Genomic DNA, 15,365 nt, shown 5'->3' on the forward strand with positions numbered 1-15,365 from the left:
TCTGCATTTATCCCATTACATTGCATTTCGAGGGCTTGACTCATAAGGCATATTGTCTGCTTTCACTTTCCTGGTCCTTCTGTTTAAGATTTTCTCCTCTTTTACCCAGAAGATGGTTTTACCCTTAGCTCCTGCAGTCCAGCCTCCAACCCCCAGCCCCTGGTCCCCAACTAATAATACATGCCAGTCAGCACTGAGCTCTCCTTTCTCTCTAAAATCACCCAAGTCTTAACCATGCACATGGACAAACTATCGTTTTAGTTTGGTGATGTTCCAACTTCTCTTCAAACAAGTGTTAACAGTTAAGAGCAGAGTCCCTGGAGGCAGACAGCCTGCTTTTGAATCCCTGATTTGCTGCATATTACCTGTGTGACCTTGGGCAAGTTATTTAACTTCTCTGTGCTTGCGTTTCCTTATCAGCAAAATGAAGATAATAATAGTACTTAGCTCCTAGTGTTGTTTTGAAGGTTAACATTTCCAGGGCACTCAGAGCAGTGCCTGGCATTTATTAGTAAGCGTTTGCTGCTGTTAGAATTTTCATGGAACGAAAAGAAATGTGTTATAATTTCCTTAATTTATTCAGTAACTATTTCTCAAGCACTTAGAATTGCACAAAGCCTTCTAACTTTAATGCCATAAATAAGAACCTAGAAGGAGGTGATCTAAAGGGAGGGAGGGGCAAACCTATCCCAGATGATCTAGATGTCTTTTGTTTTCCAAGTTCTGCGAGCGGCCGTGGCCAGGAGTGTGTCTGTGGCTGAGGGAAAGGAGCTGGATCTGACCTGCAACATCACAACGGACCGAACAGACGATGTCCGACCCGAGGTCGCATGGTACTTCAGCAGGTCGCCCGACAGCACTTTGCCTGGCTCACCCGTGTTGGCGCGGCTGGACCGGGATTCCCTGGTGCACAGCTCTCCTCACGTTGCTTTGAGCCATGTGGATGCACGCTCCTACCATTTACTGGTTCGAGATGTTAGCAAAGAAAACTCCGGCTACTATTTCTGCCACGTGGCGCTCTGGGCACCTGGACACAACAGGAGCTGGCACAAGGTGGCGGAGGCCAGGTCTGCGCCAGCCAGTGTGGACGTGACCTGGCTAGGTGAGTGTCCGGGAAGAGGGCTCTTAGCCTCTGGGGCTTTCCTCCCTCCTCTGGGATATCAGGACTGGTCAGAACGCTGCGCCTTTTGCATTATCTTGGCATTCTTTACATCAGGACAAGCATACTTTAGCCTGGAGAGAGCCCAAGCTGGGGGGGAAAGCAAAGCAGGCTGAAATAGAATCTGGCAGGCAAGGGAAATGTTTAGATAATGTGGCCTCAGTTGTCTCAATGCCCTCATTTGAGAGGATATAGTTTCCTTTTGTTGTCAAGATTTGCAGGGTCGGCCCTGCTGAATGGCTCTTTGAAATGGATCTTCCTTGGAGTGAGAGCACTGCCATTCTTCCTTTCCTTTTCCTAGACGCTGAGGTGCTCTCTGGCCGGAGTGGCTGCTTTCCTAAAGCCAGTACAGAAAGAGAATTCCTTCAGTTAGGAATGTGGTGTTTTTGGTGGTGGTGGTGGTTTTTTTTTTTTTTTCTTCCTGAATGCCCTGGAATCCCAAAATGATTTTCTTTGCAGATACCAGTTAAATGGAAGGGCCTTCCTGCCTCCCCAGGCTGTCCTGGTGGGCTCTTTCACCCAGTGGAGGAGCAGAGTGGCTCTCAGCTGTTGGCCACCGTGACCCTTACTTTATAACAACTTGGCATATATGTGAAATTGTCATTCCTTTCTTTCATTCTCATCTTCCCTGGCCCTTATTTTCCTAAATGCTTGCCCTTCAGGCCTATCTTTTCTAATTTTTGTTACTATCTTATAATGAAATACAGGTAAGCTTAAGCAGGATGGGGGCGAGTGGGGAATGGGGTGCTTCGCCTCCCAGCTCTGCCATTACAGGGGTGGAGATGGGCCTACCAGTCAGATGCTTCTGTTTTGAGTTTGCTATCTCTGCTGTCCCACGGATGTTCTGAGCCCTGATGTGGGCATTTGGCAACGCTCTGATGTTAGTAGGTAAACCAGGTCTTTCAAAGCCAGGAAATCATTTCCTCCATCGTCTCATGCTAAGCTTCCTCCCACGGTGACCCCCGTCTCACACTTCGCTCTTCCTTGTCTCCGCATCGGATACTCCTGGGTTAGTGGCACATTCACTGTCTGTTTCTTCCTAATAAGCCTTTATTTGGCAGAGAGGGGGAGTTGGCAAGTGGGGACGGGGGGGCGGGCAGGGAGAAGAGGAGGAATAAGCGAGTGAGCAGAAGGTATGGCCAATTCAGAGTGAACCCAGGCAGGGTGTTAATCATCCCTGGTAGCAAAGTGATTCTTTGATATCTGCACAGTAAAAGGAGCAGGGTTTATCTGGCGAGCTTTTATTCCCGCCGTCTGAACCCTGTGCGAGAGTCTCGCTATGAAGTACTGAACTGGAACAACGTTGGCCCAGCTAGAACTCTCCTTAGCAACCTTCAAAATAAAACAGATGTTGTCAGCGCCGAAAGAAGATTTTTCATCTCTGGAGCTGAATTTGTCTCACGGCTCTGATGCTCGGTGCATTGTGTGGTGCCGTCAAATCCCAGTGCTGACTCCCGCTACCCCCCGCCCCCCCTCCACTTAGAATCACAGCTCCGGTGGATTTTTTTTTTTTTTTTTTTTTAGAAAGCGCTGCCTGCACTCCAGTGTGAGGGCCTCTTTGAAGTGCTGGTGCACTGATCCCGGCACCGCCCGGGGGAGACGCAGGGACTATCAGAAAGCAGGAGGGTTGCTCCGAGAGGGAATGGGCCTCTTTTCACTGGAAGGGATTTGTTGGTGGCTATGTCCTCCAGATAGTGAGAAGACATAAAGAGGCTAAATTGTGGGGAAAGGCTCCATTATGATCCTGAGGATCCAGTCGTTTGTTTTCCTGCAGAGTGCCAGCACCCCTGTCATGAAAGTCAGAAGCATGCTTTACTTGACCGACGGAGGGGACACGGAACCCGCACCTTACGCAGTGCTTTGCACGTCATGGGCACTGGGTAAACGTTGGCTGAATGTATAGAGAAACCTGGCTAGTGTGAAAGTGTGTGTCTAGGAAAACAAGAGTTGCAAAGACAGGAATAACGTTCAACTTACAGAATATGCAGAGATGTTTGCACGTGGGTAAACCTTCTGGGCACAGCACCTGACCTTTCTCCAGCACCTCCAGTCTGGATTCTGCCCGGAGATGGATGGGCCTGGCCTGCTGCTCTATGATTGTCTCTAGATACACACCATGTATGTGGACGCCTTACCGCATGATCCTGGGGCCTTGAGAAGTGTCCAAAAGAGACAGGAAGACAGGTGACCTTCCAAGGACTCTATTTATGTAGGTCATCTTACGTGACGTGATTATGGGATGTTGGCACAAAAGAGTGCTTGAGAAAGTTGATTCCCTGTGCAGGTGTTATCCAGAACTTGCAGTTTTGCTGCTTGATAGAATAAAAATAATTACTGTATTTCAAACACTCACTGTACACTGGGCCCGGGGCTAAGGGCTTTACGTGCATTAGATATCTGATCCCCACAGTAACCTTGTGAGTGAGGTACTGCCCCTATACCCATCTGAAAACCGCTGATTTTTATTTTGCTTATGATTTTGACGGTCAGCATTTAGGGAAGGACTCAACAGAGTTCATCTCTCACGGACACAGGGACAGCTGGGACGAGTGGGGCTGGGGATCCCCTTCTGGATGGCTTTCTCATGTGCATGACGCTGTGCCCCCGGCCCTCGCCATGTCCACGTGGCATCTTATTCAGGCCCTTTCCACGTGGCTTGTGCTTCTCGCAGCATGCTGTGCTCGGGACAGTCACACTTTTCTTAGGTGGTGACTGGCTTCCAAGAGGCAGGAAGTGGCAGTGCCCAGCCAGCGGAAAGCTGTCCCACGGACTGGCACAGTGTCACTTTAGCTGTTTTCTACGGGTCGGAGCCATCACAGCGTCTGCCCAAGTTCAAGGGGGTAGGGAAGGAGACCCCATCTCTTAATGAGAGAGTAGCAAGGTCACATGGTAAAAGGGCATGGGGGATGGGAAACATTACTGCAGACATCTTTGAAAAATAGAATCTTCCAAATGTTGAATGCTGGTTTCTTTTATTTCAAAAGAAATGTTTAAAATGACTTACAGAATTATGTCCCAAAGTCGTCTGTCTCAAGTATTGTCATGTGGAAACATTTTGGCTTTGGGAGTCAGCTTTATTCCTGAAACGCTAGAGCCTAGAGTCCTCAAAGCTGGGCCATTCTTGCCCTTATTTGCTTGGGGTTGGTGCACAGAGCAGATGAGGGAGTTGAAGCTAACTGGGGTCTTCTCATATGTTCCATCGTGTTAACCAGACAGAAATCAGGGCAGGGATGCGCATGGGTCCAGCGAGTCCAAGAGCACTTGCAGCAGCTGGGAGGTCTGATGATTTTGTAGAGGGTAAGAAACAGCCTCTTTTACTAGGATTTATGCCCTACTTTTGCAGGAGGGGAAAAAAAAGATTCGAGTTGGCTTGAAAATGAAGCCCGATTTAAAGTAAGAGACGTAAAAATAAAATCAAGATCAAAAGGGGTAAAAACAAACCAAAGAATAGATATCGCATGGTGGTTGGGACGCATTCGTTAGCCGCACTTGAGCACTGAATTTGCCTCTGAAGTTCTGAAGAGTTGGAGCAAAGAGAAATGTGACTGCATAGTTCACCTCTGATGAAGGAAACCCGGGAGAGCCAAACTTTTTGTTGGCACTGAATTTATCATGCGCTTTTTTACGTAAGGGCATTGGATAACATAATGGACAGTGCTTTCAACTGTTCTTTTATGAAGGGCTCTGAGTGATTGTTTAAATGGATGTTTCTCATATCCTCTCCCTATAAAAGCCGAGGGCGTAAATCTTCAGGGTGAAGGAGTTTCTGTAAGAAGCTGAGTTACTATGGAGGACAAACGTTGCTTTGTGTGGATCCAATTTAGTATATGGCTAAAACTAAGACTCTAAGGAGGCATGGCTAGCTAATGTGCATAGTAGGCCATCTCTCTCTGCAATCAGCTGTCTCAAATGAGTCTTTGGCACGAGTTGGATACTAATCAGTTTATGGTTGAGCTCTCTGCCCAAAGTACCAGGCTTCTGTGGTGTTAATTGGAGGGCGTTCCACGGGTTTCAGCTACAAGAGCAGGAGGAGGCAGAGCCGAGCTGGGCTTTTTAGTCTTAAGAACCTGATTTGCATTCCTCCCCACTAGAGGACTGTCCCCTCTTCCAGCAGTGTGCCAGCAAGGAAGGTAATTATTTTTCTTTAAAAGGAGCTGCTAATCTGCTCAGTACTTGGTAGAGACTTCAGAGTCCTGGTCCATCCACAGGAGATAAGATTCAGATCTGCAGACGTTATGGGCAAGTATTCTCAGCTCTCCGTCCGCGGTTCTCTCTGAAGGCAGAGTAGCAGTGGGCAAGTGCTGGAGTCCTGCTCCCTCACTTTCTAGGCGTGTTATCTTGGGTGGGTTGCTTTGGTTTCCTTGGTTTCTTGAGATAATGCATACGAAGTGCTTAGCACAGTGCCTGGCACTCAAGGTCTCTGTACATTCTCAGGGTGGTGATAATGATGCTGGTGTTTGGGGAAGGCAGGGTCAGTATGTAACACACTCTTCCACACCGAGTTCTTAACCTAGCTAAGACATACACGTCTGTCTTAGGGCATGGAGGGACGAGGGATGTGTGTTCTGGAAGCAGCTGCTCCCAAGGAGAAGGGGTTGGGCCGACCACACCCAGCCCCCTTCCTGCCCCTGCTCCTCAACCTGGGAATTCATTCTTCCTCCTCTGGGTGCAGCGAGTGAGGATGAAGAGAGAAAAACTGCACCAACGGTCATCCCAAAGATACCATTTCCTCTGAAATGGCTAATGCTGAAAGTAGCCTCATAATAAAGGTTCTGTGCAGGTGGGGTGAAATGTCTCCCCCAAACAGCAGGCTTTAATAGCCTTGTCTGTTTAAACGTGAGAGAACATTGTTATACAAATGACGAGAGTAGCAACTCTGACAATTAGTCAACTTGCTCGGCTGCCCCCAGAGCACCTGCCCAGTTCAAGAGAACAGAACCAGCATCAGCAGAGACGAGGGCATGCCTTCTCCCGGTTTCCTTTAACTCGTGCATGCAGCCTGCTTCTCTGATGAGCTCTCCCAAGTTAACGAAGCTTCAAAGCGGATATTAGAACAGGGCCCTGTTGTACACGGTTCAGGATTAGTGCCTCGGCCGTGATTACCACTCTCGCCTTCTGGGACAGAGTGGGCTTCGAGAAAGCATTAATAACCGGGTGTGTAAGGAGGTTGTGCGGTTTGGTTCTGGTGGGAGCCAGGCCATAATTCTGCTCACACGCACCGTGCAAAACCCGAGGCTTCCAACCTGACTCCTCTGGGCTTTGGGTTTTTTGTTCTGCTTTGCTTTTTTTTTTTTTCCATTTAGGAAAATCGTACACAAAAATCGTACCTGTGTCATAAGGTTGTTAAGCTTAAGTGAGAGAAGGCAAGGAAAGCGTACGGCACAGCCCCTGGCATGTAGGAAGCCCTCAGTCAATGCCAGCTGCTGTGATTGTCATTGTCAAACAGGGATGATGATAATACCGCCCTTACGGAATTATTGTGAGAGAAAAAGGCAGTCTATGTGAAAACCTCCAGTGCAGGTCCCTGCACACAGTAGGCACAAAGTATCTGCTTTAATAAATTAGCCACAGATTCTCACAGTTTTTCACTGTTTTTGAAAGTTGCAACAAGGGAGTTTAATGACCCGAAGTCTTTCCTTGGGCAGGGGGCAGGGAGAGGGTTACAGTGTTGGAGGCCCTAGCTTCAGGGGGTGGTGTGTGTATGAGCAGACAGCATCCTGGAGCCAGATTTAGGGAGCAGATCCTTATTTCTAAGAATAGAAGTGATGATGTCATGGTTAGACTGGCCTCAGTATTCTGTGAAAAGGCTTACAATGTGGGTGGGTTGGTTGTTAGTTTTTGTTTTGTTTTGTTTTTTTATACTTTGAAATATAAATTAAAAAAAAAACTAACACAGAAGTAGAAAGAAGCACCAGCTTCAATAATTACCAGTATTTTGCTAATCTATTTCATCTCTCCTCCCTCCTGCAGAGAGAGAGAGACACACACACACTCTCTTTCTCTATTTCTCTCTCTCTCTTTCTTCTTCTTCTGGAAGAATTTAAAGCCTATCCCAGACACATGTCATTTTGACATTAAGTACTTTAGTATGCATCCTTAACTGATAAGCATTTTTTCAACATAACCACCATTGCATTCTTAGCTGATTTCTTGATGAGATCAAGCAGGATATAGCAGTAATCAGTAGTGATGAAATGCTTATGCCCAAAATGAGCATTTTTATGCAAAATATTGAATTTACTCCAATTCAGCAAGCGTGTTAATGCCTTTTATGTACAAGGCGCTACAGGCATAGCACATACAGATGAATTAGGTAGGGGTCCCTGACCCCAGGCAGAGTCCTATAGAAGGTCCATACGACATACATGCAACAATAATCAAAGTTCAAGGCAGCATTGAGGTAAAACCCTTAGAGAGCAGTAAGCCTGGTGGGTGGTGGGGCCTCTGAAGGTTTGTCGCACATGAAGTAGAGGTATGACAGGTAAGTTCAGAGTAGGCATCCTCCGTGAAGGAGGAAAGGCTAACAGGAGAGGGGCGTGCGTGACGGATTTTGAGTAACAGGCACGGTTTCTGCACAGAATGGTTAAAATTGTAAAACAGCAATAAAGGAAAATGGCTACACATGCACTAGAACAAAAACCAAAGAAGAACCCACCTGCACTCCCACCACTGTGACTTAGTGGGGCCATTGCTTCTTCAGGAGTGCAAGTCCAAAGTCGACCTGAAGGCCTGGTGGGTAGTTCAGATGACCTTTGAACATCCTTTAAATGCCTCAAACCTGGGCCATATGCGTTCCCAAGCCAAGAACCCACTGATTTTTGTTTGTCTTTGCATTAGGGTCCTCCCTTTTGGGGGCCTGAGATTTAGTCTTAACAGAGGATGAGACCAACCAGTCAACGAAGAGATTCTTGTCTCCTGCTAGGCTGCAAGTCCTGTAACTAGATGTGCACACGCCCCAGCCCCGCTTTGCTCTCCCTTCTCTGTATTTGGATCCATGGGCTTTAAGCTGACTCACTTGGAGGGGAGGTTGGAGTAGGGCAGGAAAGTCTCTTCAGTCATCCTTCAGCAACCAACAGAGTAGGTGTCCCAGGTGCTGAGGCAGAGGGAACAGCAGGAAGGGAGGCAGAAAACCGGGAAGCATAGGAGGAGGTGGCTACGGAATGGCGAGAGGTGTGGTCTCAGTGGAGTGTAGAATATATATCAGAAGGCAGGAGGCCGTGAGGCTGGACAAATGGGTAAGACTCACACTGATGGGCACTTCGCATGCCAGGCCGGGGAGTGTGTTCTTACTCAGGAGGTGAGAAGAAAAGCCACAGGACTGTGCAGACGGCCTGATAACTGTGTCTGCCTAGAGGTGCGCTGGGAGGTTATCATAATCATCTTGGCTGGAGGCAAAGAGAGCCCGTATGAGGATGGCATTCATGAGGTTTCCACTTTGTTCACAGATATTTATAGAGCATCTGCTGTGTGGAAGCCCTGGAATGGGAGCGGTGTGGGAGTTAGGGACCCTCAGTGGAGTCCAAGATGGCACACATTTTAAGCAGAGGTGACCGGGAGAGTGAATGGTGGGTGTGGCAGCAGGAACAGTAATTGGCTAGTTAGGAGGAGGAGTTGGCCATGTCTGTTTGGAGTGGGAGTCATCTGTGTGCACGTGTGTGTGTGTGAGTGTGTGTATGCGTATGAACATGTGCTTGTGTATGTGTGCATGGATATATGAGTGTGTATGTGTACGTGTGTGTGCATATGTGTGTGCCTGCATGAACGAGTGTGCCTGTGTATGAATGTGTGCTTGTGTGTGTGTGCATGCACGTATGAGTGTATGTGTGTATGAATGTATACTTGTGTGTGTATACTGGCACGTGTGTGTGTGTGTGCCTGTGTGCGTGCATGTGTGCGTGTGTGTGCATTGGCAGAGGCGGGGGGGGCAGTGAGTGGATCAGGGTACAGATGTGCTACCCTGGTGACGCCGTGGAAGCACGAATCCGAGATGCCTAGAAGGCTGCTCTGTGCCTGTGTAGGGTCTGAGCCTAAGGAAGAACCCAGGGGAACAGCTGGGTTCTGGAACAAGGAGTGCGCCCTGGATGTGGCCTGGCCAGGGTGTAGGAGGAGAGGGCGAGGGCTGCTCAGGTGGTTGGTGCGGGGGCTAGTTTTGCCCACCTCTTCCACGAGTCCCATAGTCTGACACTGACGTCACTGCTTCTCTACCGTCTTTCGTGCTAGCTTGGACAGCCTTTATTTTCAGAGTGCCACTTTGGAGGACTACGCTCGGGGAAGGAAGTAAACCCTGAAGGACGGAAGGGTTTCTTTTTAAGAGCTGGTGACTGATAAGGAGACAGACAGGAAATCCGACAGCTTGCTTGGGTTGTGCTGGTCGTCCAGGCTGAGGGGCCTGCCTGTGGGGAGCGGTCTTTCTGCATCAGATCCCTGGTGGCAGGACCACAGCCGTGTCATTGCCAGTGACAGCATTCCGTGTTGCTTCAGGTCACGAGCCAGTCAGTGGTCATGAGAAAATATGCACTTTAGAAGACAGGGAGCTTGGCTCACCTGTGAGGTGCAGATGTCCTTGAAAGGTGATAGAAGGGGCATGACCCTGGGTTCAGATTTGCCACTTTTGAGCTGTACAGTCACGTGACTGACCTCTTCAAAGCTCTGGGTGGTGAACAGTAGTTCACAAATATGTACGAATATGTGGGTGTGCATACACATACGCACACATACCAGGCACTAGTTGAAGCACTTTTGTGTCTAGTTTAAGTCTTTATAAAAAAAGTCTTTATTTTTAGGGTGGGGGGATGGATTGGGGGATGGATTAGCCCGGTGATGGTACTAAGGAAGGCACGTATTGCATGGAGCACTGGGTGTTATACACAAGCAATGATTCATGGAACACTACATCAAAAACTAATGATGTACTGTAGCAGTTCAATAAAGTCTCAAAGGATTTAAATAAATAAATAAAAATAAAAAATACTTTATTTTTAAGTAATCTCTACACCCAGCATAGGACTCGAATTTACAACCCCGAGATTAAGAGGCACGTGCTGTGCTGCGCCAGCCGGGCACCCCTGCATATTTTAGCTCTTAATCCTCCCAGCCAGCTTGTGAGCTAGTCACTGTTCCTGTCTCTATTTTTACAAGTGAGGCACCAGAGAGGTGAAGGAATGTGCCCAAGCACACAGCAAGCAGATGGCAGAGCCAGGATCTCCACAGTCTGGCTGCACACCCCTGGCTCTTCACCCCTGCTCTATACGGCCTCAGTTTGTCATGGAGGGTAACCTGGGAACATGGGAAGGGCCCCTGTGTCATGCTGCACATGGGAGGTGGGCTCCGTGAGTGGCAGCGGCGGCGGCTGCCGTGTCCCAAGCATTGTTGATGGTGCGGCCTTCCGGGCCAGTCCTGACGGAGGGGCGCCATCTTGCCCGGCGCACAGCCAGTTCCTTCCATGGAAGGAGCCTGGTTGCCCTGCCGGAGTCCTCCAGGAGAGAAGGGAATGAGGTGTGGGTTGTGGGGTCATTCGGAACACCTTGTCTTCTGCACGTGATGGCGCAAAGGCATTTCGGTGGTATTTACTCCACAGTAGGTGTTCCTGCAGAGGCAGCGTCTGGGGGGGACACCCCCGAGCTGTCCAACTGCGGCACACTCGCCCATCAGGAGGAGGGGGCAGGGTGACGTTCTAGCAGCCTGCGGTGTCTGCACAGTGCCCCCCCTCACGACGTGGCGTGCTCCTGCTGGTGGCCGGGGCCCGTTGGTTTGACTGTGTATGCCACAGGGACCACCCTCATTGCAGTTAAACGCTCGTGAAGAAGACATTTGAAGGAGTTAGGATTTTGAGTTCTTTCCATTTCCTGGCCACTGAATCATTCTTGGAGAAGTCACGATGTTACACATTTTATTAGAAGCGTAAATCACAAAAGAACAGTTCTTTGACCTCAGCGGTTTATAATCTGAATGAGTCATAAATAAAAGCAACGTTAAATAAAACTAAACGGTTTGATAGAGGTGATGGGAATAAAGATAGTGGTGGCAGATGGAAAGTTCTGTGTAGGGAGAATTCGTGTTCTCCTAGCAGGCCATGGGCCACAAGAGAAAAAACGTAGCCTTCTCCAAAAGCCAGGCAGCACACACTGACTGAGTGCCTACTGTACAAGGCTGTGTATTTGGAGCTTGGGACAAGACCTTCAACAAGGCATCATAACAGGGAGGGGCTGTTGCTGATCAGTGTCCCTCCACAGCTTGTGGGAGCATGGAGAAAGGGGGCCACGTTCTGGGGATCCGGGAGGGGACCCCAGAGGAGGTTACACTGAAGAATGAGTGGAAGTTTGCAGGGTGATCAAGAGGAGAAGGCCACTGCTGGTAGGCAGTGGGGGTGGGGACAGAGGGAGGAAGGAGACAAAGAGGTTCCAATACCAATTCTTAGCAAGCATGGAGGAAGGCCTAGGGGTCAGTGAAGACAGAAATGTGGAGTTACAAAAATGGATGAAACGGGCACAGTGAATGTCAGAGGAAGAAGGGATTTCCACGCAAATGAAGACGAAGAGGGCTGCGACGACGGCAGGAGAGGGCTGGCTTTCCTCCCACCCCCGTCAGCGTTTGTACTGGGCCGGGGAGTGGGGTGGTCCTAAGGGAGCAGGCTTTACTAGAGACAGGATCCGCAGGAGCCAGCTCCGGGGTTGGCAGAATCGTGTGGGAGAGTTACGTGCGGCCGTGTAAACAATGTCGTCTGGAGTGTGCGGATGGGTGTTTATTGACCGCTGAGCACAGATTGAGCGGAAAAAGTCAGAGGAGCAGGAAAGTGAGAATGAGAATCGGCAGGGGAAATGATGACCTGAGGGCCTTGCGTTTGGAGCCTGGTCAGGGATGGTAGGAACCCAGGCCAGGGTGGGGATTGGCTTCGAGTGCTGGAACGTACTCTGGGTTGGGGTTTTCCTGTGCTGCCCCAGTGGAGCCTTTGGAGGTCTGTGGGCACCGCTTGGCATTCCGCACAAAACCTTGGTGGAGCGTGAGCACCGAGCGTCTTAGATCCTTCTTGGAGGACTAACTTCCTGGGGAAACCCAATGGAAACGTCCAGACTTGGATTGCGGACGTTTGGCTTCTGGCCTTGGAAGGTGTCCTGGGGACCGTAGTGGCGGCAGCATCGTACAAGGTTTGCCATAACAACCTCTTTCTGGATCCTTCCTCTCCAGGGTGAAGACTTTCATTTCCATCACTGTAGTTAGTAGAAGGGTCATTTGCTTGTCAGGACAAGAGTAGCACTCGTCTCGTTCCTTTTGCTAATTCTTAGTTGTTGTCTGATTTTTTTTTTTTTAAATCCTGGCCCCTCTCTTGTTCAGAACCAGACTACCAGGTGTACTTGAATGCTTCGAAAGTCCCCGAGTTTTCAGACGACCGCACAGAGCTGGAGTGCCACATAGTGGACATGAAGAGCTCGGAGGCCAGCGTCCGCTTCACCGTGTCCTGGTACTACAGGGTGAACCGGCGCAGTGACGACGTGGTGGCCAGCGAGCTGCTTGCGGTCATGAACGGGGACTGGACGCTCAAGTACGGAGACAGGAGCAAGCAGCGCGCCCAGGACGGAGACTTCATTTTTTCTAAGGAGCACACGGACACGTTCAGTTTCCGAATCCAAAGGACTACAGAGGAAGACAGGGGCAATTATTACTGTGTTGTGTCTGCATGGACCAGGCACCGTAATGACAGCTGGGTGAAGAGCAAGGATGTCTTCTCCAAACCCGTCACCATATTTTGGGCGTCCGAAGGTAGGCGGTTTATTCTTGTTCACGGAGGTTTGGGGTTTTCGTTTTGACCCAGGTATCCCACTGTGTGGTTTTAGATGCCGGGTCTCCCTGCTAGGAATCCAAGAACATGCTGGGAATCCAAAATAGCATGAACCCCTTTAAGATCCTGATGCTGGCGAAGGCTCAGTCCAGTGAGAGAGCTGGTGCCTCGTGGGTGGTAGACGATCGCCTCAACGGTGCCCACAGCCCTTGACACTGTTGCTCTGCTGGGTGGTCTTGGGCCTTGGGGGTGTGTTCATGTCTGCGAGCTCCTGCAAATGGTGGGGGCGGGGGTGGACAGACCATCACACCTGCCCCTGAGGTGCCAGTCATCTCTTCAGAGAGATGGTTTCCGGGAAGGGCTGACAAGAACTTTATGGAAACAGTGTCTTTGTGACATCTCCACCCGAAGCTCGGAGCATTATCTGCCCTGGGACATCGGACTTGTCCAGTCTGACACTACAGGAAGCCCAGGCCTCCTAGGTCCCCCTCGTGCCCTGGGTGTGAAGTACTACATGCCCCTCGACACACCTCAGTTGACTGATTGCCACCCCCTGCCTGTCCCCGACCCCAAACAGGGCCCTCTCGGACTCAGCAGACTCTCGTGTGGCCTGCCACTCAGCTTGGAACGTTCCTTTCTCTTTTCCACATTAAACAGGACCAACCTCGCTCTCCACTGAGACCGCCGTTTGTCTTGGGGTTTTCTCCCCATGTTCCTCATACAGTGGGGCCTGTTCATCAGCTCGTCCCCCCCCCATTGGACTCCTGGGTCCTCCTTGTTCCCTCAGGGAAGTGGTTAACTTTTTTTTTGCAGCCACGCTCTCAAGTACTCTCACTGACTCGTAGCTTCTTCCATGCACAACGCTGGCCCACACTTGAACTGTGCATCATGATTACCTAAGGAGTTTTGAAAAAAAACACTGATGCTTGAGTCCCACCCAAGGTCCTATCTTAGTTGGCCTGAGGGTGTGTGCAGCCTGAGCATTGGAATTTTTTCTTTTTAAGATTTTATTTATTTATTTATTTATTTATTTATTTATTTATTTATTTATTGGGAGAGAGCATGCATGCACACAAATGGGGAGAGGGACAGAGGGGGAGAGAGAATCTCCAGCAGACTCCAGCCAAGCATGGATCCCTATGCGGGGCTCTGTCCCACAACCCTGAGATCATGACCTGAGCAGAAACCAAGAGTTGGATGCCTAACCGACTGAGCCACCCAGGCACCCCTCGGCATTGGAATTTTTAAGCCAGTTCTGGGCAGCGAGGGTTGGGAACCCTGGTGAAGATCAGCGTTTCCTTCTCAGTCCCCTGTCCTCCTCTTGAGTCATCATGTCTTCTGTCTGGTTTGGTCATTTCTCCTGTGCTCACACCGTACAGGAGACCATCTCAGTTGTGACAACTGAAAGCTCTCCGTGCTCTCAATTCCAGGCATCCTGTTCTCTAAACAGCCCTTCTGTTTTTCTGCATCACTCCCTCCACTACCCTAGCATCACCCCTTCAACCCCACCAGCCTGGCTGTCCATGAACCCTACCACCTTATGTTGGCCTCCATTTCTCTCTCATGTAGCCGGACCAGTTGTCCAGGGCAGCCCAGTCTACACCTGTTGCCCTGTGTCATCTCTAATAGCATCCTCTCCATTCTTAGATATGTTCAGGGGTGGAAGGGAGGATAAGATGGGCAGTCACCCCACTTAAATTCCCGGCCAGCTATAACACCCGTTGCACCCCGAGCTTCCTCGTCCCGCTCTTGTTTGCATTATATTCTGGCCAAACCACAAGCCGGTTCAAAGCCAACCTTCTGCTACCTCCCTGCCTACATTTGTAGTTGGATAAAAACATTTAAACGTGTTGACTAGCTTCACTTTAAATCTGTGATCACTTATGTCAACGGGGCTCTCAACGCTGCCTGGAAATTGTTCTGCATTTCCATAATCTGTTTACTTCCCTCCTCTCCAAAACGATTATTGCATACCACCTTCTCTATCTGAAAACCTCCTCTCCCAGCTTTACTCTCCAGCTGTTGGTCCTGGGTTCCCTTTCCTTAAAGAAACAGAAACAATCAGAGGAGAATTTCTACACACTTGCCCCCGGCCCGTGTCCTAGCAAAGGCCAACCCCTCTCACTGGTCGGGTGCGTGGTCCCTCTCTCTTATGTCATCAACATTCCTCTCTTTTCTGGACCTTTCCTGTGGGCCTATAAACACTGTTAGACCTCCTGTTCCTGTTTTTGTATTTTATAAAGTAATTTTGATCTCACTTCTGCCTCTCTCTTCCCTTCCCCAAACCCTTTGCCCCCACCCATTGCTCTTTCTTTCCTTTTATAGCCAAAGCATTTGATTTGTCTGTATTCCGTGTCTCCAGTTTCTCTCTTCCTGTTCTCTCTGGCAGACTTTTGCCCCTGGTCCTCGTGTTAAGATCAGTAGTGACTG

General features: G+C 49.5%; 1 protein-coding gene across 1 annotated transcript in view; it reads left to right on the forward strand.

Annotated features, from left to right (window-relative positions):
* Positions 1 to 15,365, forward strand: part of PTGFRN (prostaglandin F2 receptor inhibitor) — a gene marked incomplete at its 5' end in the record, with an annotated part of 42,431 nt that overhangs the window by 6,792 nt on the left and 20,274 nt on the right. The window contains 2 exons of the mRNA XM_034641761.1: positions 722 to 1,102; positions 12,491 to 12,916. Coding sequence (XP_034497652.1) covers positions 722 to 1,102; positions 12,491 to 12,916 — 807 coding nt within the window. The remainder of the gene's footprint in view (positions 1 to 721; positions 1,103 to 12,490; positions 12,917 to 15,365) is intronic.

Source organism: Ailuropoda melanoleuca, chromosome 2, assembly GCF_002007445.2.
Source record: "Ailuropoda melanoleuca isolate Jingjing chromosome 2, ASM200744v2, whole genome shotgun sequence".
Lineage (NCBI taxonomy): Eukaryota > Metazoa > Chordata > Mammalia > Carnivora > Ursidae > Ailuropoda > Ailuropoda melanoleuca.